At 41.7% G+C, this 24,477-nt stretch overlaps 1 protein-coding gene across 1 annotated transcript in view; it reads right to left on the bottom strand.

Moving 5' to 3' along the window:
- Window positions 1–551: 551 nt before the first annotated feature.
- Window positions 552–24,477, bottom strand: part of syt7a (synaptotagmin VIIa) — an 86,082-nt gene continuing 62,156 nt past the window's right edge. The window contains exons 7-13 of the mRNA XM_042228444.1: window positions 21,329–21,466; window positions 9,541–9,643; window positions 7,053–7,314; window positions 5,336–5,505; window positions 4,884–4,998; window positions 4,001–4,200; window positions 552–3,132 (exon numbers count right to left, since the gene is read on the bottom strand). Coding sequence (XP_042084378.1) covers window positions 3,028–3,132; window positions 4,001–4,200; window positions 4,884–4,998; window positions 5,336–5,505; window positions 7,053–7,314; window positions 9,541–9,643; window positions 21,329–21,466 — 1,093 coding nt within the window. The 3' untranslated portion in view covers window positions 552–3,027. The remainder of the gene's footprint in view (window positions 3,133–4,000; window positions 4,201–4,883; window positions 4,999–5,335; window positions 5,506–7,052; window positions 7,315–9,540; window positions 9,644–21,328; window positions 21,467–24,477) is intronic.

Genomic DNA, 24,477 nt, shown 5'->3' with positions numbered 1-24,477 from the left:
GGAGTGTAATGTGCTGTGACACTGCAGGCAGTGGCTGTCAAAACAGTGGGCCCTGTTCCACGGCTGGCCAATTGTTCTGAAGGTTGCTGGACTGGATCAGCGCATCGCGGCAGCCTGGCTCACACAAACCACACTACCCAGAACACACTGAGCACACCGTGCGCTGCCAAGACCAGCTTAGAGAGCTACTGGACAAGGAGCAACGCACGCTTACACAACTGCAAATTCATACTGTCTGTCAAGTGTTGAACTGGTTGGCATAACTGAAAATAAACACCGAAATGCAAGATACTGTCAAATTGTTGCATGATGCGAGGAAATAAAATCCACTGCAGGGGCCACAGCTTTTTTTGATGAGGCCGAGTTAGTTCAAAACTACTCACGCTGCATTACGAAAATGGTTACGTTTCAGCGAAGAAACAAACTGATTATATTTACTTGGTAAGTCTGTTTAACTTGAGAGTTTCCTGAAATGAGGATTTTCATTTAGAAAATTAAGCCGCTGGAAGAAAAGAAAGGAACAGGTGACGTGATTCGCTTGTCAAGACTTCATGAATGCAAAAAAAAAACCCCACACAGGCAGGCTGTAGTAAAGAGCACACTAAGAAAGCAGATTTCTTTTTAAGTAGCTCTTAATAGTTGACAGCTTTTCCAGTTGCTGCTGCTTTATGACAGTTTTATCTACGTTACAGAAATATCGAGCTGTGTTGAATGTGCCGGGCAAAGAGGGCAACGGTACACTCTATGGTACTCTCTAGCACTCAGTGAAGAGATAATGTCTAATCTGCTTCTACGGTATCTCACGGTGGCAGATCAGGCCATTGTCTAATATCACACCTATTGTCTGTGATACACGCTTGCTCATTTTTCCTTTGAAGTGCAACAAAAACCCAAAGAATGTTTTATTGTTTTATTACTTTTCTTCCAGTGTGGAAACTGGAAAAATGCACATCGAAATGACTGTTTTAGATGCCTAACAATTGTTCAGCATTTTGAGGCGAGGAATACAGGACAGACTGTTGTTTAGAGCTCTGATCACGGTCTTGTTGTTGATTGACGCTTTGTGAAATAGCACTGCTGTGCTGGCCGGCTTCCACGTGACAAGAAGACAAGCCTGATATCTCCATCCCGGCCTGACATTTCAGACACCAGCAGTCTGCCACCAGGAGTGTGGTAGCTGACACACACACATACACGTGTGCATGCACGTACATCGAGAAAAAAGAATAAAAAGAGGAGGATGAGAGCCCTGCATCCTCTATGACCTACATCTCCAAGCCCTGAAATCACAGAGAAGACGTCACCTCTCCCCAACTTCTGCTCGCCCTTTCAGACACTCCTCCCTTAATTTTTCACCATCACTATAATCATCATCATCATTATTATTGTTATTACATTTCCAAAAAGTGCAGATAGAACTTCCCCGTGCCCTCGTTCAGAAGGCAGGGCAGTAGAAGATGGGGAAACAATGGCAGTAAGAAGAGCAAGAAGAGCGCAACATGAGAAAGAGAAAAGAGAAGATTTCTACAGAACGGCTCCTGTGAAAACAAACGCACACCAACAGGCACACATCACCGCAGCACAGCGCACAGTCAAAACGGACGGAGATCGTGACCCCCGTCAGCGTAAAACATGAGCACGGGGCAGCACAAAGAATTCATAGCATCATTAAACAGACGGAAGTGTGCACACGCAAACCCACGTGCACGTGCGTAAACTGCACAAACGTGGCCTCTTGCCTCTGCTCTCATCTTAACGTTGGAAGAAGATTTTAAACTCGTTTCCTCAGTTGGTGATGCTGTGAAAAATGACATCATAGTATCTTGAGGGGGAGGAAGGATCTGTTTGCTTGTTTGTGTTTTCATCTTCTTTTTTCTCTCTCTCCGTGTCGGGGCTTTTTTGTCTGGAAAACATCAGGAGCGCTCCGTTTCACAAGTTCATCGTGTCCCTGCTTTCCCAGCTTCGGAAAGTTCAGTTTATTTTTTAAATTTTTAATCTCTATTTTTGTCGGAGCTACAGCACAGCACCCACAGCACACAGATGACGAGGAGGAAGAGGGGGAGGGACATCCAGAAAGGGGGAGTGGGGGAGGAATTCGCTAATATTGTGCCAGGGGAAGAGAAATTGGGAACAATAAAGGGGGAAAAGAAGAGAGAAAAAAGGGACATAGGGAAGAAAAAAGAGGAGAGAAGAGACAGCGGTATCAACAATTCCATCTTGAGCTCAGCTGGTTTCATTACACACCATATATTGATTGCTTTCAACAACTTCAGCTGAACATTAAACCACTTTTGAGTAAAAAGGAGGAAGGACTGAAAAGGAGGGGGAATATAGTACTCTTGAGACAGATGACAAGGACGAGGCGGCAAATGAAGAGACGGAAGAGATGGGAAACAGCAGGCGACCTATGAGTAATATACTGTATACTAGTTGTGTGTATAGGGGAGTTCTGCCAATCTATACACCTAATATATTCATATGTATATGTACATACAGTACATACTGTATAGTATTGTATACCTGGAATATTCATACAACAGGATTATATGAGATTAGATCATTACTGACGATTCTCTGTGATCCCACGGGACTGGCACCTTGTATGGGTCAGGGGCTGCAGTGCAGTTCAAAACTAAGGGATCGGCAAAGGAATTGATTATCAGACCTCCACAGGCAAAGTGCATAAGGACGGACAGACGGACATACAGACAGTCAGAAACAGGGGAACCATTGGCAAAGGGGTGAGACACGGAAACTGAGATGGGGCTGTATGAGAGGAGGGAACACAAGAGACGGGTCGGGGAGAAAAAATTTGAGATCCTTGAAAGAAAAGAGAAAAGGACTTTAAAGGTTTAAGAGAGCAGATGGCTAATTGTACCCGTGTTTCGCAGCCTGGCAGCAAGTCAGTCTTGTGCATAAGGACAGGAGTGGGAGGAGGGGAGAGATAGAGAGGAGAGAGAGAGAAGGAGGAGGAGGAGGGAGGGATAGGAGACGGGAAGGGGCCATGAAGGAAGCTGGGTAGTGCGATCAGGCCTTGAGAGCGTGCCACTGGGCGACATTAGTGCGCGGCCGAGCGAGCATGTCTTTCCAGTGCTTCACTTCTGCTGGTCCACTCTTCCACGATAGGTAGATCTGAGAGAGGGGAAGAAAAGAGGCAGAGGCTTGATGAGGGAATAAATCTTAAAGTAATGGCTTTTTGTCATTCTCACATGCATTTTGGGTTCAAGTTTCTCATGGCTTCACTCAGTCATGACAACACCTTTGCAAAGAGAGCCGTTCTGTGCATGCAACGTCTGACATGCACCACATGCGAGGAGAGCCTGGAAAGCTGCAATGAGTTGGAAACTAATGAAATGAAGAAAGAACAGTGTCTCAGCTTTCACACAGGCTGCATAACTGATGAAGGTAAAATGCATTTTGCTGTTGCCTAAATTAGCAAATTTTCCTTTTTTTTTGCCTGGAACCTGTTACTTTCTCAGCTCCGCCATGAAATTAGTCTGGCACATAAATCCACATCAAAATGGCACGTAGTTTTCAGTCTGTGTGCTAAACTAAACTAAACCATCTGGTGGTTATATTTTCAAAGGACAGACATGAGAGTGGTAACAGTCTTCTCATCTGTTTACCCAGAGAGTGAATTATTAGCTAACAAACCCAGCTCTTCCGTTAAGAGGAAAACGGCCAGCAGGGTGACACGATCCTCACCAGATAATCAAAGCCTGAAGCTCATTATGCTCCTGGATGATTTCTCCTTATTGATTGTTTTGCTCGCTGCTGGTGAATAATGTATGAGTGTATAATTCATTAATTAATTACTGTATTATCTTCCTTGGTGTGCTCTCTGTCATTGCCGTGGTCACAGAGTAAACTGCAATGACAAGCTGACCTACCTCGGTAGCGACTGCTTGTTCCCTGAAAGTACTTTTAATCAGTTGCAGTTTCAGACTTTGTAACAAGGAGGATTGCACGTCCTGAACAGACGGCACCTGTGAAACCTTACCTTGCCAATAACATCGTTGCGGCTGAGTCTGTCCTTATCCATGACGGTGATGATGATGGTAGTCTCCCTCAGCACATGGGCGGGCACGTCAAAGGGGAAGGACTCATTGAAGACGGGGTTGAGACAGCGCTTCATCACCACCGTCTTCTTCTTCTCTACACGCTTGTCCTTGTGCATCAGCCACACCTTCACATAGGGATCTGCAGCATGGAAGCAGAGTGCGGTGGTTTACATGAGCGAGACGATGAAGATGCACATGGATGGTGATTTTTTTTTTCTTATTCCTTTTTTTTTTAGGGTCAGGTTTGCAATTACCCTCCTAATTGTTAAAAGTCAGAAAAGGCAGCAGGGAAGCAGATACCTCGTTTGAGCTCAAGGTCAACTTATCCCCCGAGCGAGGAAACATACAAATGAGGAAGTATTTATGGAAATAGGGCCTGGGATCTGTACTACTAGTTCTGGAGCATTGTGAGATTCTGTCGTACTACCAGCCACCAGTCCTACTACTGCGGGAAGCTGTAATTGTACAAGAAATATGCCACAGAGAGCATTTCACAGCGAGACAGGACACTTTAAAAACTAGCAGCAACCAGACTGAGCTGACACAGATTTGGCTAGGAGGTTGAAGATCCTCATAGATATACAGAAAGAGAGGACAGGAAAGAGGGAGGTCAATGGAGAGACGCTTGAAGTAATGTCACCTTGCTGCTGTAGCTATCGACGGTGGCCAGCAATCGTCCTGTTAGCAGACGAGTCAGTGAGTGTTTGAACACAGAGACAGAGCCTTGTGTGAAGCACAGAGCTTCCAAAGTCAGGAAGGACTTCCAGCTGCTGAGAAATGCTTAGAGAAAGAGAGCCTAAACAAACAAAGGGGAGTGTATACCTGAGGTGCCCCCGATATCCATGGCTTTGAGATTGCGTGCTTTGATGATGTTCACAGTGATGGTGTTGGCGGTGGGATTATAGCAGAGAGACACCAGCAGGTCTCCTCGTCTCCCCTGAGGAACACACACACACATACACACGCAAACAAACACAGCGGAGTATGAATCACCCAGCCTAATATCAGATTTCATCAGGGAATATCAAACTCCAGGCTACTCACTAGCTTGTTGTGTAATCTTATATCACTGCCCTTTCTGCTCTAACCTCCTTGTGCCAAACACAGACCATCCAGCACCCAGGCAGGCATGGGCGAGCACGTGGCTCACCCGCCAAAAATAAAAATATGTCAATCCAGCTCACATGCTGAAAACTGTCAACAAATTTTTCACACGTGTTTTAATAAAACCGCACGGCGCGGCTCGACCCCGCGGTCACCCCTCCCTTCCTTACACTGCCATCACTGCAGGGCTTCAGCTCCTTCCAGAAGGTCTTTAACTGGCCCAGTTCCACCTTATTAAGGGGGACTGACACCTCTCCAATGGGGTCATTCCTGCTGAAACGGTCATAGTCCAACACCTGAAGGTAGAGAGTGCGCTCTCTCACCTTCTCATAAGGGAAGCCTAAAACAGAGACAGAAACAGAAACAGAAAACACTGAAGGGTGAGGGCTAAACCACAGAGAGGGAAGAAGGCCAGTGTAATCTGCAGCGGTGCAAAGAGGGATGGTTTTGGCTGAGAAGTAATATTAGGCTCCAGTAAAAAAACAGCCAATTCATTCATTTTTCCAAGAGCACAGGCCATTGTTCTGATTTTGTAAAAGGTTCTGAACATTATTTTTGGCTGTTTTACCATTTCACAAGCAATTCAAATCATACAGGAATGAGACACTTCACTGCCATCTGTGCGACTGCTACGAAACCTCTGCAGTGTTCAAGAGCATTCGTTATTATTCGACTCAGAATGATTTCCGCAGTTTCTTAAGCTGGAGCTTTTATCAATGCAAAAAAATGTTGTTGCAGTTTCACACGTTATGTGTTTTCACACATCTCCCACAATGCTCTTTTTGTGTTGAGAGACAGCTCTTTGTGACAGCTCGGTAATCGCACTGCGCAATCTGAATCCTTTGCCGTGACTATTTAAAAAAGACACATATTCTTGAAGCAATAGTTTTACATTTTAAAATGGAGCTTTTGAATTTATCTCTTCGTGCCTGTTTTCGGTCTTTATGCAAAGCGAAGCAGCTCCTGGCTGCGTGAGTATTAAGTGGTCTCAATCTTCTAGCATTATTCTCAGCAAGAAAGCAAATGACCAAATCTCCCTAAATGTTCAGTTATTGATTTAAATTGGTTTACAGCTATCCAAAGCCCTAATTATAGAATTCATCCCCCTCAAATGTCATGGTCCCAGGTTGTTGTGATGTTTTTGAGCATTGGTTAGGTTTCATTTCTGTTTGGATTTTATCTTTTCCTCCCAAAGTTTATAGCAACCTCAATGTTTCGCCGTCTTGCCTTGCAAATCTTTCTATGTTTTAGTGCCTTTGTCCCCCTTTTTACATCTCATTTAGCTTTTTGCATCTTTTGAATATTTCCTGTTTTAATTTGAAAGCTAGTTATACTTTACCATCTTTTCCAGCTGTGGTCAGTCCCCAGTCGTGTCCCATTGAGGAGTCACTCCCAGTGTGTATACAGACTCGTACTTCATGTTCCAACTTGTTTGCTCTGGTTTGTTTTATCCATTTTTTGGGGGTGTTATTCTCAAGGGGACAGATTAAATGAACAAGAACCTAAGAACTAGAAATATAAATGACTAGACTAGGAAGAGCAATGAAAACTGAATCATAAATAAAACTAAATCAAAGAATATTAATTAAACCAAAAACACATAAACACTGGGTCACAGACCCAGGACCATGACGGTTATATTTGATTAGCTTTTGTTTGTTATCTGACTCAGCTTCTTACAAATGAGCAACATGATTTTACATAAACACGCAATTAAAAGCGTTACTACTTTTGGTTATTGTACATGACAGATTTATAGTTTTTTTCTGTTCTTTCAGGCTATCAAACTGAAAGCAATGATGTCCCAATCAAACCACAGATGGCAGCATATTTGGAAAAGGTGATGGAAAATATTTAGTGAGAACATTCCAGTATGTAAACACAGACCCTCAAACAGGAAGGTTTCGTTCCAGTGGGGGTTGAGGTTCTTCCTCTTGACCTTGGTCTCCAGCTTGTGCTTTTTGTCAGGCAGTAGGTAGATTTTAACAAAGGGGTCGGAGGTGCCAGAGAAGTCCTTGGCCGGGAGGTCCTGGCCCCTGAGAACTTTGACCGTGAGGGTCGTGTTCTGGAAACTGTAGCCTATGCTGAACTGGATCCGACCCAGCTTTTCACTGATGGGCCCTTCATCATCCTCCGAACCTGGGGACAGCTGCAGGGCAACAAAAGCAGACAAATAATTATAATGCTCAGATATTCAGCAGCAGCAGCAGCCACTCACATGAAACTCTCAATCCAAGGGCACAGATCTGGTGTCACACACACACAGACCTTGACAGAGAGAAGCTGTGAGGGGAGGAGATTTTAGGGCTGCGTTTCTATCACGGTGTGCTAAAGCAGCTGCTCAAAGGCAGGGATTGTTCTGACATTAAGAAGACTGAGAGAGCTTAATTTCCTTACTAATGTTCTTAAGAGGCAGGAGGTGCTCAGATTGGAGATAGGGGAGCTTTAGACCACCCATTCTCTCTCACAGCCACTCTGACTGCTTTATCATTGCTGTGCACTAAAAGGCCACTATCTGATGGAAGCAACGGCCGGAGAGAGGGGAGCAGAGAGCGGGAGACAAACAGAAAGAGGAGGAGAGAGGGAGCATTGTGTGAGAGGCTTGGAGAGAACAGGCAGGAAAGCAAAGCTCAAGGTTGGCATTCTGCACTTGCAGCTGTCTTTACAATCATTTCTTTTCTCCCTGCAGCTCCACCTTCTGCCTCTGTCCTTTATTTTTTCCTCTCCCGTTCCCACTCGCTTTCTAACAATAACATAAATTGGAACAAAGAATTCTGAGAACTCTGAGTGGCGATAAACAACCACCAGTTTATTAAAGCCACTATGTGCAGCCGTTACCTCTAACAAAAAGTAAAGCTGTGTTATGCAGGCAAAGTCTCACTGAGCATTATTTGAAACTGTTGATTTTGCTCCCCGAGGCCAGGGCTACAATTTCAAAGTGACAAAGACTCGCTCAGCAATATGTCAATATGGCATTATGGACTATCAAGCAGAGAAAGTGTGAAATTCTCCAAGTCTAATTTATCAAACAGCGTGAGTCACCTTGCATGCCTGTTTCGTTTGATTGTCACTGTAGGAACTGCCTGTATGTTGTTCTATTACAGCTCCCTTACTGCCAGCTTTAGATTAACCTGTGTATGGATTTACCATAGCACTGCAACACGTGCCCTACCTGGTGACTGAGAATTACCTTCTGGGTATGTGGCCAAAAGTACTTGGACACCCTAATATTAAAGAATTTGGATTTTTCATTTCAAAACAACAGACACCATGAAGACTCCTTTAATCTTCAAGGACATCTTTATTAACGATGTCAGACACTCACTTGAACCGATAAGGTAGAACTCATATCAGCTTTCTGATTCATCATTAAAACTCTTGCAGGTGACAGCTCTAATGAGGCTCTTCAATACAAAACAAGAATTGGGATGCCAAGATCAGGTTGCTCATAATGTGGCTGAACCAAACTTGTAACATAACTGCTCTCTTTACTTTGGATAAGTGGATGGATTTGGTTTCAGAGCATGTTTTTACTCCTTACTTTGCACAATATCAGTCAGAATATAATATAACCATCTCAGCAACACAATTCTGACTGCGAGCGCAGCAGCCTCATCCATATGCTGTTCATATCTTCGGTTTGCATCAGACAGCCAATTGAAAAAGCTTAAAGGGAGGTTGGCCTTAAAGGGGGAGGAGCTGAAGCCGCTTTTAGGCATTAGATAATATGAGGATCTGTGCTAAGTCTAATATAAGATAAATATGGATTGAATGGATTGGACAGTGAACTGATCAAAGATATTTTACAGAATAAAATTATGAAAGTAGAACAGGGGATAATGCATCCCTTTCTCAAATGGTGCTTGCAGATTACAACTTTTATAGAAAGCCTGTAACATGAACTGAAAACTGTCTACTATCAGTCCTTAAAGAAAGGCAAAAACCAAAGGATCCACCTTTAAAATTCCATCCAATCTAGGTCTTTACTTAAAAGCCCCAAACTAACAGCGAAAAACCTACTTATTAGTGTATGGACTGATATAGCTTACTTTTACACCAGTAGTGTTTTTCTGACACTGTTAAATGGGCTACTTTTTTGCACTGCCCAACATAGTTTTTCTATAGTATGATTTTCAGGCACTCAGTCCCATATAAATTGAGCTTGTACAATAATTATTATTAATAATAACATTGCCTGCTGTTTCAGCTTCTATGGGAGTTCTTTACATCTTCAGTAGAAACCAGCTAACTTGCCCTGGTGGAAAAAATAATCTACTTCCTTTCACTGAAAATTAGCAGCCTAAACAGTAAAAGTCAGGTTAGACCAATCATATCATAGACAGCAAGATGGATTTGAAGTGGGACATTGTCTTACCATCACCATGTCTCCAGTGAGAGAGTTGGCCAGGTCGGTTACAGAGGAGTGGCCATCAGCATCAGGAGGTTGGCCCTTGGGGCTGTTGGCTGGCTTGTTGCCTCTGCAAAGAAAAGCTCACGTTGAAAGCAAGAAAAGACAGCGAGGACATGTGAAGCTAATTCATCTACAGAAAGAGAGAATGTCTGAGCACCCAGGGAGTCCAACCTCCACCTGTTTAACGCTTGGAACCTGCCTATCTGGAACAACCGATGGTGGTCCAAGTTAACTTTTGGATAGATGTCACTTCAAGCTGCTTTTTCTGTAGCTTTCAGGAGCAAAGCCAAGTAAAATGTGCCAAAGATTCCACAGATTAATGGCGGGCGCTAGAACTGAGGACAGTTGATGCGGCAAGTGGTGTTTGAGGAAAACTGGAGTCTGAGATGACTATATATAGAGAGCTCCACCCTGGCAAACATCCACATCTTTACAAGAAAGTTACCTCCACTAAAAAAAACCCCAAAACAAAGACATTTTCAGACAAAACATAAAACAGAATCACTAAATTTATTGACACAACCCGATTAATCATCCTGGTAGAAATTATGCTCAGTCTTTTGACAACTAACAAATGACAACTTTAACAGGACACACATGTATAATGACATATATAGCAACATGACGTTACTTTAAAAACAGTAGACAGACATATATAGCAACATGAAGATGACCAGATGTTTAACAGGACAGACATTACACGGCTTTGTAAAGTATTTTGCGTGTTTAAATTTCCCTCAGTTGCACCAACATCACAAGTTTTATAAAAACAAAGGTGAGTGCAGAAATCTGCCATGGAACAGCTGGTTCTTAGGTACAGATGTTAATAGATGTGAAGTTTAGTTCCTTCTCATGAGTATTGTTTAAAAAACAACATGTGGGATAAACATTCTGGGAGAAAAATCACTATGTTCATACATCGAGAAAACAAGAATCACAAAGTGGACAAAAAAAAGGAAATTAGCACAAGAAGACAAAAAAAATTAAAGAGAATAAATATTTTAAGATTAAAGGAAGTGTGAACAGATATCACAAGAAAAGAGAGTCAGATGCAAAAGTCCTGCATAACATGACGCATTGGACAAACAGCACTGGATAAATGACTAGTCAAGGCACATGGAGAGGCTGAACACTGAAACACCAACAAACAAACAGTGAATCGAGAAGGAGAACAAGAACAGAAACACTGAGAAAGAGAAAAGCAATGAGCAGACACAGAGAGGACACACACACTAACACTGGATGGAAATCATAAGGACTGCAGATAAGACAGAAGGTTCAAAAGGGAACGTGAGAAATAGAAAAAGCAAGCTGAAAATTATTTATCTGTATTAGAAGAGATAGCAAGTATTAATAGTATGAACAGTAAGAGAAAAAAATAACAAACACCAGCACATTAAAGAGAAATAGAGAGCTGCAAGAAAAGATAGGGAATGAAGGAAGGAAAGCCTGGAAACACAAGAGAGGCTTAGTTTGGTCAGTCTGATAAGTATCAAAGAATAAGAGACAAAAAAAGAAGGCTATGCACACGTAATATCTTTAACAGGAGACAAAGGGGCATACATGCTAAAAAAGAGGAGAGAGAACACAGAGAGTAAAAGAAAAAGACAATAAATACAATTGATCTTCAGGAAAAAGAGAGCAAGAAGCACTATTCTCTGCATGGAGAGCTCAAAATAATCGATAGAAGAACCAAAAAATATAGAGAGAGGGGAAATAAGGAGTCGATATACCACACGAAATGATAATACCACCAAAAACACAAAAAGGAACAAGTAGTAGGAAAAGCACATTTAGAGTGTTACAAAAGAGGGTGTTGATAGAAATTAAGTTGAGAACTACAAATGATAAAAGTTGATTTTAAGACGAACCTGAATTTTCAACCATTTAGCAACACTCTAAAAGTGTGGACCAGGGACACAGGGGCCAAAGCACAAACTGGCATTGGCTACATGTGCATATATGTTATATGCAAGTAGTTGTCACTCGGAGAGTGAAGGCAATGCCTTGAACAGGCAGTAGACAAGGAGCCCATAGAAAGTCTGTCTGTCCGGCCAGCATTCTCTGTCGAGCTTTTCACCAAGTTTGTTTCGAGGGATGTTTTTTGGTTTGTTTGTTTTTCTGGACCCACTAAGCTTCGAATTTGGATGACAATTGATGTTGAATGCAATAATGTGTACATTTTTGCAGAACACACGGACAAAACTAGAGGAAAATATACTGACAAATAGACAGACAGAAAAGGCGAGCAAACAAGACAAGCAAACAATCACTTCAACCAGCAAAGGAACCGGAGTGAGACGGGGGGGAAGGAGGGATGTTAACCATTTCAGGAAGGGAAGGGGATGCTTATGAATTGCTGTTAGTTGTATTAGTCGCCAAGGGAGGTATTTGCATTTCCATATTGCCTGATTATTATTGCTTTTATTGTTATTATTCTGCACTGGCTCTAAACTGCAGGCAATGAGTTTGAGAGAATCAAAAAGCTGCGCAAAACACTACACCTAAAACATGAGCATCTACTCAAGAAGTCTAAAGCAAAGGGAGACTCTTAGGGCTTGAAGTAAAGCAAGGCACCTCCCTCCTCCTCCACCTCCCAACTATCGATGGGGGAGTGAACGTCTTCAATTATTCATTCTCCTTCATGCTTCATTCAGGGGTTCAGTGCATTCTCAGGTAAGAGCTACTGCTGTCAGGGGAATGGCCGCTCTATAAGGCTTGCTCTACAGCACCTGAGGTGGTCCTCTGCTCCCTGCAACCAGGCTGCTTTAAAGAAACGTCTGGGCCTGCGGATCAGTTAGTGCTTCCAGATCGTACATCTCATTGTGTATTGAAAGTGATTGGTTTCAGTTTATTCAATTTCTAGCAAGGCAATATTAAATGTGGCAGATGGCATTACTACAACTGATACATTTTGGTGCCAATGCTTTTTCCCTCTGACCCCATGGGGGTTGATGTGGTTGACATGATTTAAGCCTGCAGTTGTCTACAGTATCCAGTGGGGGGCAGAGTAGACTCAGATCAGATTCTCCCACAGCTAAGACACAGAAAGTGGGCTGTTGGCATAGCAACGACTCTAGAAACACAGACCATACATATGAGGGTTTGGGATGTGTGTGACAAGAGGATGTTAGGAGTGGCCGCAAGGGAAGGGTGTGTTTAGAGGAGTGCAACAAACAGGCAAACACACTGAGAACAAAGAAGTTAAGGTATAGGATATATGACAGGTACAGGTGAGAGCCTCGCAGACACACACATTCACATACAGACGTATGGAGGCAGGCGGGGCCACTTTGGGTTTCACCGTCCTGTGATACTATCCTGTTTTGTTACCTGACCGAGGGCCAGCAGCTCGTAGAGAGGGGGAAGGGGGAGAAAGACACTCCACTTCTAGGCTGGAGAGAGACGCGAAAAAGAGAGCCCAGCCCAGCCCCTCTTTTTTTTTTAAAAAAAACATTCAGACTCCCCACCCCTCTGCAAACATGTCACACTCAAGCAAACACGCTCGCCTGAAACCATGAAGTGATGTATTTCAATGTATATGCTCAATTTCATAGCCGCCATCTGTCATTCTTTACAGGTAGGGCATACTTTCCAGGCTCAGTCACAGTCAAAACCACAACAGTGCATTGCTTACATAACTCATTATCCACATGAAACACAGGTACATTCACACTAGACTCAGCCACTCGTCCCCTATGTGAAAAAGAAAATGTTGTAAAAACTATATGCCGCATACTATCATTTACTCATGAAAGTGGCTGCTTTCTCATTTTTCCTGCACAGCATACTGTTTGTTTATAACTGTGTTGCATAAAAAAATGCAAAAGGGTGTGGAGGACCAGAACTGCCAAATTAAAAAATAACAAATAGTTTGATATTTTTAAAAAAAATCCAGTAAATGCACTAAAATATATAACATATAATTAGAATTCATATAAATATATTTATTTTCATTTTCATAAAATATTTTATTAACATTTCTGTTGGTGCTGGTCAACCACTAGGGACAGATTTGGCACACTTTGAGCCTCCATATTTGCATGCTGAAGCATGGCATAGAGAAAGAAATCAAGAAATGAAAATACTGAAATAAAAAAGTTTGAATTAATAATGAATAAAGTAATGAATTAAAAATAATAAATTAAATTAAATGAATAAGTAAAATGAAAGAGAAATAACTATTAATAGATGAATAAATATACAGAAGGAAATTTTAAAAAATAATATTTAATTTATTCTGCATTTTATAAATTAGTTTTTCTTTTAAGCAGCTTTGGTCTTCCATAAACTGGAACTCTTTCATCAGTAAATCATGGTATGAGACATTTATTTCTCATAAGACATAAAATACACGTGAAACTAAAACATTTAGTGTAAGTTTGTTCTGTTGTTTCTATTCCATATGGGCCCTGCTTCTTCCCTCAAGCTACAACCAAAAAGTCTCATAAATATGGATGCTTTCACTGACGACTAATTACTTCCTGCATGTTGAAACTAGAAATTAGCCTAAAATAGCATCATTTACTGAAATCCCATTTCAGGAATGAGCAACAAGTGAGGTGCTAAATACTAAATACTGCCTTCTGCTTCTTTCACTGAATTCCAAATGGAAATAGAAAAAAAACCCCAAAGGCACTCAGTCACTGCCAAATGTTTATTTTTATTAAGTAAGTACTGTTTTATATATATTTTATTTTGACTTTTTAACATGCTACTTCCCCGAGCTTCAGTTTCTCTCTTTTTAATGTTCAATAAAGTGCTGAAGGTACTAAAAAACTGGCAAGCATGATTACTTTCAAATCGAAAGATGAGCCTAGTCTCTACCTAACCTATAACAGTCCACGGTTCCCTTTATGGCATCCCAAAACTCTCAGCAATTTTAGTATTCATGCCTCAGAGCTTAATTAAAACAACTAATCTATCAATCCAGGGAATATCAGCAACACAAAATAATAAAACCGCTTTAACGGTCCATTATAACTTCAAACACGAATCTACCAAATGTTTAAAATTTCGATTAGCTTCGCAGATTGGCTTCTGAGGTGGAGGCTGCCGCATATGTGCCACCTGTTCTGAGGCAGAACACAAGAGTCCCAGGTTAATGCTCCTAATAGCTCGTCTCCCCAAACGCCATCCATCTATCTGGATGAATGAGATGAGCATGTGTAGCAGCCTGTACCTGCTGGCGAGAGTGCTGCCTTCAGCCCTGCCTTCAGTACAATAAGTACTCCCTCCTGCTACTCTCATTGAAGGAAGATGGATTTTCACTTTGAATTTTCTCTCATCCTCCCTTGACCTGTGGATGGATGGATAGATGAAAGCACTCCTCCTCATCTCTTTGTGACCGAGTTTTTTTGTGTGTGTGGTTTTTTTGGGGGTTTCTTTGGGAGGGTTTTGCCTTAACGTGATCGACTCCCCCCCCCCAGCATGTAACTGAATGCATCTCTACATTCCCCCTGTAATGCATGAATGAGCACAGTGGCCGCAGGGAGCCAAAGCTTCGGGGACAGTCTTAGCCAGAGCCCCCGAAGACTGTGCTGATTAGTCGGGTCTGCAAAGCCCTTGTCACAGGAGGAGCACTGTGTCAGACTAGCAGAGCGCAGCATAATCAATTTACATGTTGATGTACAAACACACGTGCAAATTATATCATCTTGAATTATAGTAATATCTCCTTTTTTTTTCTAAGAAAACGAGGCCTGAAATAACGACCATTAAAATGATAAACTGTGACCTCAGGATGCCCTGTCGTTACATTAGCCTAAACACACACAATCCTCCACCACATAAAGATTTAACTCCTCCCACTCTGGCTAATGTGGTTAGAGGACAAACACACACTCACAGCGTCAAACAAACGCACACTTATATTGATTTGGGTAAATGGTCTTAACCGCCATCCACTGCGTTTGTCTTTTATGTCAATTTAAGCAACGTAATAAGCTCATAAATTATGAAGTTATATGTACATATATATATAGGCCACTTGGCAATTAACAGAGACTCAGAATCTCACTGAGTGCATCGTGTCTTTAAGGCAGAGAAATACACATCTATATCTATTAATATCAGAGAGATGTTTTCAGGGAAAAAAAGACAACTCCACTGGCTTACACAAAATGATGTAACATGCATGGATGAATAATTGAAGGACCACAGGCAAGTGCATTGAATGTTAATGTGGCACACGCGTAAAGCCTGCCCCCTTTATCCTGAGCCTCCATCCTCATTGGGCTGTGCAGTTGCTGCTCAGAGAGAGATCTAGATTCGAAACTCTCTGGGATTGTGCCTTCTCTTTATAGCAACACTGGAGGAGAACCTACAGTATATGTTCACTGAGTCGCAAATGAATTGTGAGTGCAGACCAATGAGGCGTAAACAAGCCACTCTAACATCCTAATTAAGCCTTCTTAGAAGTCCAACCTATGGATGGCTGGACCGCAAACATCTCAGCATGTGCGACCTCCTCTCGCCCCAAAATTAAAGCAACACTCAATCTTAAAACCTGTAGTTGCTCTCTCTGATAGTCTATCGTGTAACCTTTACTTCCTCTTTCCCCGCCTTGTTCTGTAACCTTGGTTTGAAAGTCCACATGACTAACACCAGCTGTGGTGCAGTTCAGTCTGCTCCTGCCACACTTCATAAACAAATGGCCACGGAGAGCACTTTCATCCAGCCATCGCACACACAAGGTCAGTGAGGAAGCATTAAGAATCTCACACACTTCAACACCTTCTCATGGCCAGTGGGATGTTTGGATTGCCTTCAAGCAGCAATGGACCGTTAACATACTGCTGATGGCTTAAAGAAAAGCCTCAGTAATGTTTGTGTCTTAAGTACTTTAGATACATTTTACCATTAATAAGATTGCTTGGCTAATTGCATTGCAGGACCAGGAGCACTGCTGTTTAAAGTGGTGAACAAAGCACTTGGATCTTTTAATTAATTAAATATAGTATGGGAGCAATTTAAAAAACTTCACCATAAAAGGAAGTAGCACTTAAATCAAACTTTTGAAATACACCACAAATGTGTTAACCTTTCACATTATTATTTGATAGTGAAGCACAAACATTTTCATTCAGTTGTAGCTGGCTAATTTGAAATATTTTGTGTAAGGTTTCTAAACCTTAGTTTTAAAGACTGGGTCACTTAAAAGAAAAATAGTAAAATTAAAGGCTTGTGATTAAATACATCAATTATACCCATTTCCAACCCCCTATTTTTATTCATTTACGGCAGTGGGATAGCTTTATTCTACAGTTTATTGATTGATTCACATGATTAATAGCCTATTCACAGTGAGAAAAATGCACATTTGACTGCCTTTCACATCCCATTCAAGTCAATTTTCTTCTAATTGGATGTCCCTTGCAAACAGAAGGTTTGAACAGTGGGACGTGGGGCTTCCTTTAGTCACAGCCAGATCTGTGTGCCTCATATAAGTGTATTAGGGATATCTACTCTTACTGAGATAATACAAAACTAAGAACACCAAATTTAGAATCTGAAGCCTGAGCCTTTGGCTCAAAGTGACCACTTGTACATACACCTTCCATTACTGGCATCCATTATTTTACAAAAAAGTTAAATTTCAAATGAATCTCTGCAATCCTGTGAAAAACTAAGTACACCATTCCTGCTTCCACAGGAATGAATAGGGTTCTGTAAATAGCAGACAGGTGCTGCTAATTAAAGCACTTGATTAATTGATCATCAGCAACTGTGAGGAGTACTATGAAAGCAGAAGTTTTAACTGTTGCCTGGTCTGGAGCATTCAGGTGTGTGTTAACACACAGTCTTCCAAGGAGTGAATGCCCCAGATAAAATTCAACCCAAGGTCAGACTGTGCAGTTCTCAGAGAAAAACAAGAGACCTAAGATCTACATCTCAGACTCTGCAGGCCTCAGCTAGCATGTTAAATGTTCAATTTCATGACAAGACAAAACAAGTGTGGCTTGTTCGGAAGGGTTGCCAGAAGAAATCCTTTTTAGTCGTATTCTTAGCCATAACGGTGGAAATCAAGCACCTCATATCAGATGTGAAGTAAGGTGGTGGAGGGGTAATAATTTGGGATTTTTTTTTTTTTGCAACCACAGGGCCTGGGCACCTTTCAGTCACTGAGTCCACCATGAGCTCGTCTGTACACCAAAGTATTCTAGAGTCACACGTGAGCACGTGAGGCCATCTGTCTGACAGCTAAAACTTAGCTAAACAATGATCCCAAGCATAGCAGTTAATCTACAACATAATGAAAAGAAAAGAATCAAGGTTCAATGAAAGACCTCAACCTGACTGAGAGGCTCAGATGGGACTTTAAGAGAACTGTGCATACATGAATGCCCAAAAACCTCAATGAAGGGATGTAACGTTGTACAGAGTGGGCCAAAGTTCTTCCACAATGCCATTAAAGACTGATAGTCATACAGAAAACCATTGCTTCAATATTGCTTTTTAAGTTGGCGCTACAAATTACTGAATCATTGGGTGTACTTAGTTTTCCAGAAGACTGCATAGAATCTTTTATTGTCATTCCAATACACGAGGCAGGCGAAAAGGGAACAAAACGTAATGAGGTCCCAGTTAAACAGCATTAGAACAAGCAAAACAACTAAATCAGTATTACAATTAAATAAATTAAACCTCTTAATAAAAAAGACATTGTTTGTTTGTTTAAATAAATTGAGCTAAATTTTATATCTAAAAATATTTATTCATTTTCGACATTTTAATTTCAAACAGTTATTCAAATAAAACTTTATAGTTTTATAGAAAAACTTTATAGATGTATTGCAATTTTGATGGAAGTAGTAACAACTCACATGCGTCTGTGGCCAAGCAGGCCTTAAAAAAAAAGAAAACCTTTTATAGGGCCGTGTATCTACTGTACGTTAAAAGCAGCATAAAATAAGATTACTCAAACAAACAAGAGTCTACAAAATTAAAGCTCTAGCTGGTTCGATCCCAGGAGGAGACACAAATCCCTGTGGGGTTGTGTCAGGAAGGGCATCCGGCGTAAAAATCAGCCAAATCAGACATGCGGCGCTACCCGCTGTGGTGACCCCTTGAGAACAAGGGAGCAGTCGAAAGTAGCTCTCTACTCGGGTGCATTTATTTACAGTAGTTGCTCTGAAAAACTGACTGGTTCATTAATGTAGGGCATGAAATATCAGTTGTGCAGACGGCAGCTCTTCTCTGTTCGTGGGGAGCACAAAGAATTCCCTTTGATGTTAACACTGACTCGGTTACCATTTGACGGATATATAAAATATTCACATTAACTTCAGAGGCTCGATGTTTGGCTGAAGCCATTTGCCAGTGACATGTTTTTCAGATCTTAGGTAAATAAATTCATGCGGGGTAGCATGAGTAATGCAGGTGAAGATGAGTGATGGGCACGAGCACATGTTTAAATGCACAGACTGTGATGAAACACCGAGTGTGAAGGGTAAGAGAGACGAATGAAAGCGTGCCTTTGTCTTTGGCTTGAGAACCCCTTTCAGAGTGAGCAATATGCCAGGAGTGTGATTGATTCAATCACGTTTACTGTGAAGTCAGCACTAACACCACCAGGAACTATACACTCCCAGCAAGCTTACAACATGCACTTCTAATAGACTGTTGAGGTATGTTGGGGGGTTTTCAAGCTTCTAAATTTAGCAGCCAATTAGAGTGTGGCTAAATCACTCATTAAAATTTGCAATTTGCAATTTTACACGAAATAAACAAAACCATGAGAGTCTCAAGTGGAATTAGATGACATATTAGCAGAAGGCTCACTAAAAGGTCAACACTTTTAAAGCTTCAATTACAGTCAAATTGTTTATTTGCTTCCAGTTCTCCAGTGTTCACGGGCTTTAAGTTACCAGTCATTCTTATTTGAGTGAAAGAAATTAAATCCAGGGAACAGCACAATGCAGTCTGCTAATAAAGGCGGATCCTGTTGACCGCACGCTGGCCCGAGCGACAAACGCGCTGTTTGGTCTCTTAGTGGATTTCACAACTCATTTAAAGAGGTGTGAACACAAAAAGCTGAAAAGGCAAGACGCAATGCACACAACAAATTACAGAGGAAGTCATTCTCCTCTGCGGCTCGCTGCGTTTCAGGCTATAATTGTGAACAATGCGGAGACTTTTGATATTAGTAAAAAAGAAGCAACATTTCTTCTCAAAGGATACTTTGATGGTTGTTTGTAACTCTGTGGTCGCAGAAAGCTCAGGGCCAAAAAACAAAACCAGTAGACAAAGCAGCTGGTGGCTATAGTAGCTCTAAAAGCAAACTTATGATAAATAAAGGAACTTATTAGCTAAGGGAGGCCTATTTCTATGACCCTGAAGACACAAGAGGTCCTTCAAATGTCAGCAGCTGCATGGTGCACATGTGCATGTCTGCACTGCGGCTGTGCAGCCCAGATAAGAAAACAGTTACCATCTGTGTTGTAATGGAGCTCTAGTTTTAAATCACGTGTCAAATTGATGAAACACTTGTGAATGAGGAATAATTGGTGTGACGAGTACATCAGAATTTGTCCGCCGTCCTCTGCCGTTTTTTTTAAAGGTGTGTGTCATATTATGCATCTGCACACTGTCGCCCATTTGTCACAGAATCAAAGTGAGGTTAAAACTGCCTAATTGGACTGCAGAGGAAATCGAGTGTGTCGCGTCTGCCTAAAGCTGGACCAAATCAAGGATTTCTCTGTGACACTGTTGTGAACAATCGAAAACGGCCGTCCAACGACTGAAAACGCTCTGCTTGTTTCACACTGTACTTATTTGTTAGCCTTAAATTGTTTCACAAAAGTAGGTCCAATTCCTAAACAGAATGCAAACCCAATTATTTCAAGAGACTGGGGGACGGTGAGCAAGGCTGGTGGATCCTTATAGATGAGTGGAAATATTTTGGCTTCTAGTGTCTAAGTTGGCTGGCAAAGAAAGCGGTTATTTTTAGCAGCATGTTTATGTAAGTGACTAACATGTTGTGGAATAATGAGGAGGCTCTCTGGGCCCTCGGTGGAGCTGCAGAGACGAGACTCTCAGAGCGGCAGAGGGTGATTGAAGGCAGCTAATGAGCAGGAGGGAAGAAAGAACACGGGGCAGAAATGACTTGGATAGTGAAGGCATAAAAATACAAAGGAAATAAGACAATTACCAATGGGAGGTCTCTGAAAGGCAGGAGTGAGAAGACAAGCAAACAGAGATGAAAATGGTGCTGAAAAATGTCATTGCAATAAGGCAGATAATTATCGTGGTCAGGGGAAAAAGGAAAGAAAAAGTACACTGGCATGAGAAAGCACTGTTTGATTTGACTGGCTGAAATTTTACCGCTAAAAGCCAAAGATTAAAAAAGAAAAAGAGTAGAGTACCAGTGAGCATCTCACTGCTGTGATTTATGAGCTCATTACTGCTTTCCAGCTAACACCCAAATTGTTTTATCTCCTCACTCATCAAAGCATTACGGTGAAATTTTCTACATTTGGTTGCGTAGTTAGCGCTCATTTTTATTTCTGTAGCAGTATGTTGAGCTCTGGTGCTATTTCAGGCGCAGGTCTATGACACAATAGACTTCAACGCAGTGACTCACCAAAAACACTGACAAACAAAACTACCCTCCTCTACCTAGATTCTGAAATCACCTCTCATTTTTCTTCAATAGCATATCCTTCACATCCTTTCATTTGCAGCCAATTTTCTCTCTCACACACAAGCACACACACACACAGAACAAGCGCTCTAGTACATTGTCTGGTACCTCTTCTCAGGGGGCGGTTCCTGATTGGCTGGTGGCGGTGGTGCTGCCTGCGCTGTTTCCTGCAGGTCAGGGATATTGGCAAAGTCATCTTGCTCTGCCACACCAATGGCCAAAGCCAGGACCACCAGCTTTCCTTCACTGGCTCCCCATAAAAAAATAAAATAAAATAAAATAGATAGAAACAGAGGTAGAGAGACAGAGAGGCAAGGAAAAAGAGAACAGATGCAAAAGGTTCGAGCATAAAGAAAGGCGAGGTGCAGGGAGAGAGAGGAAAAAGGAGAGGTCATTTTAGGTGACAGCGAGGGCTGAAAATTCAGAGGCAGAGAAAACAACAACAGATCATACGAGAGCAAACAGCAGAAGCGGCGACGGAGAAAATGGTCATAAAAGAGGAACTCTGCAACTCCACATAAAACCCCACAAAGTAAGCGCACAGTCCAGGGAAGGATATTAAGAGGACACCTTAAAGTGAAAGGCCAAACTGATAAAAATCGAATGATTTCAACGGGAGCGGGTACAGGCCGTCGGACAGCAAATACATCAGGAAACTCTGGGTAATGATTGTTAATGGATGTGATATTCAGGAGTTTGCACGTCAGCTTCCACGCATGTATAAGGTGTCTACAGGTGCGCGCACACACACGTCACGCAGGCAAAAAACACTACCCCCCCCAACACACACACTGTCATTTATCTAGTGATTTCACCTGCCTTCTGCTTTTCCTCCACATTCACCTTTCCCACTGAACATGCGAGGCGTCTTTCTCCAGAGTTAAGATTTAATTAAGCCTCATTAAGAAGATCTGGACTAATTGTTTCTATTTGAGCGATACAGTATCTTGAGGTGCACGGTGTGTGTCGTTTTCTGGGTCACGGCTCTCTCACTGCTGCACTCTTCTCATTTCATCATCTCTACTGTGCTACAGATTCTCACCAAATCTCCCCCACCCTTTTTCGCCCTTTTTTTTACCCCACCCCCCTCACCCACCATATCCCCCCTCACCCCTATGCACTTAATTCTCTGACTCCTCATCACTGCCTCCTTCCTGTCATCCACACCCACGGTTCTATAGCTTAAGCCTCTCGCTGTGTTACAATATCTCGGCAAAGAAATATATGGGGCTGCCAAGCCGCAGAGAGATATCACCCTAAACTTCACAATTTCATCTTTCTTGCATACCGTCGAAGGCTTTTACTGCAGGACTGTAAAGTCTGTTTAATAATCTCCCTTTTATACACCAGTAGTTTAAAAACTTTTATGTCTAGTAACCCTTTTCAGATTAACATGAGTTCCTGACACCATCTGTCACACGTGTATTCATTTTTCCAGCAACTGTATTCATAGTCCTTTTCATTGCAGTGATTTCAATTCATATATTCATTACTGCTGGCTAAATGTATCAGTTCCTTTTTTTTTTTAATTTCTATTTCTATAATAACTATTATTTTGTCTGCTTCAACCTCTCTGCCTTTTTTCTTGCTAGTTTTATATACACTCAGCTTAAACATTTTGCATTCTGGTGTTACAGCTCACTCAATATGAATGAATATATTGAATATATTTGAATCAGTTATTCTAGATTATTCTATTCAGATCCACTGAGGTACCTCGTTATCTGGTGATACTCGCCTCTGATTGTTTTTGTAATTCACGATACACCGTGGTAGCTCAAAGTGTGCCCACATCAGCCAGTGCCTTTGCTATATCTGTCATACTAGCAGATCTAACTTAGAGAACATTATTTAAGTTGCTTTACCTTGCTTACGTTTGCTTATGGGGCGATCGTGGCTCAAGAGTTGGGAGTTCGCCTTGTAATCGGAAGGCTCCTAAATCCTCCTTTTTATACTTTGCCTGACTTAATGTCATGCTTGCTCAGTTCTGTATGGGGGTCTTGCTGCTAGTCTCGTACAAGTGGAAGGGCGGGGGCATCCTAGATGGAATTTATCCTCCCAAATAAACACTGACTGACCACCTCATTAGGTACATCTGTTAAACGTCTCATAAACACAAATGTCTAATCAGCCAATCACGTGGCAGCAACCCCATCAGGCGTTTAGATATCATAGAGACCTCCTACTGAAAGCTCAAACCAAGCATCAGAATGGGGAAGAAGGTGACTTTTAATATTTCATAGTTGTTGGAGCCAGATGGGCTGGAAACTGCCAATCTACTGGGTTTTCCTACACAACCATCTCTAATGTTTATAGAGAATGATCTGAAAAACAGAAAAATCCAGTTAGTGTCTTAAAATGCCTTGTTGATGTCATGCGTAAAGGAGAATGGCCAGGCTGCTTTGAGCTGATTGGAAATCAAGCACAACTCAAATAACCAATTGTTTTATCTAAGGCGTGCAGAGGGCCCATAAAGCAGATGACCTCACAGCAGCAGAAGACCTCACCAGGCGCCACTCCTGTCAGCTAAAAACAGGAAACTCAGGCTGCAATATTCAGTTGGTAGGATCAGAATTTAAACAACATTCAGCATGGATCCATTCTGCCTTGTATCACTAACTCAGGCTGCTGGTGGTGTAAAAGTGTGGGGCATATTTTCTTGGCACACTTTGGGCCCCTTAGTACCAACTGAGTATTGTTTAACCACCCCAGGCTGCCTGAGTATTGTTGCTGATCATGTCCATCCCATTATTCTGAGGCTGTTTCCAGCAAGTTGTGGCAAAACTCAGAACATCTCAAACTGTTTTTTTGAACATGACAATGAGTTCACTGTACTCCACAGTCACCAGATCTCAATCCGGTAGAGTATGTTTGGCATGCAGTGAAACTAGAGATTCACATCATGGATGAGCAGCCGACAAATCTGCATTCACCAAAATCTCTGAGGAATGTTTCTAGCATTTTGTTGAAACTATTCCAAGTGGAATTAAGACAGCTCTGGAGTCAAAACGAGGTCCAACCCAGTACTACCAACGTATACCTAATAAGGTGGCTCTGGATGTATTTTTCCAATAAAAATGTTCAGTATTTTAAAAGTTATTTTATAATCACATTAAAAAAAATGTTATTTCAATAATGACCAATCCAATCCAAGGTGTCTCTAATAAAGTGGCTAGCAAGTATACAGTCTTCTTTTGTCTATAGTGGTTCTGATATAAATATTGCAGTCCAGGCATACAAAGCTAAGAGTCCCTGTC

The sequence above is a fragment of the Haplochromis burtoni genome, unplaced genomic scaffold (genome assembly GCF_018398535.1).
Source record: "Haplochromis burtoni strain Fernald_Lab_line unplaced genomic scaffold, NCSU_Asbu1 Contig_324, whole genome shotgun sequence".
Classification (NCBI taxonomy): Eukaryota; Metazoa; Chordata; class Actinopteri; order Cichliformes; family Cichlidae; genus Haplochromis; species Haplochromis burtoni.
Note: the sequence above shows the minus strand (reverse complement) of the source record. Positions and strands in the feature narration are given on the sequence as shown.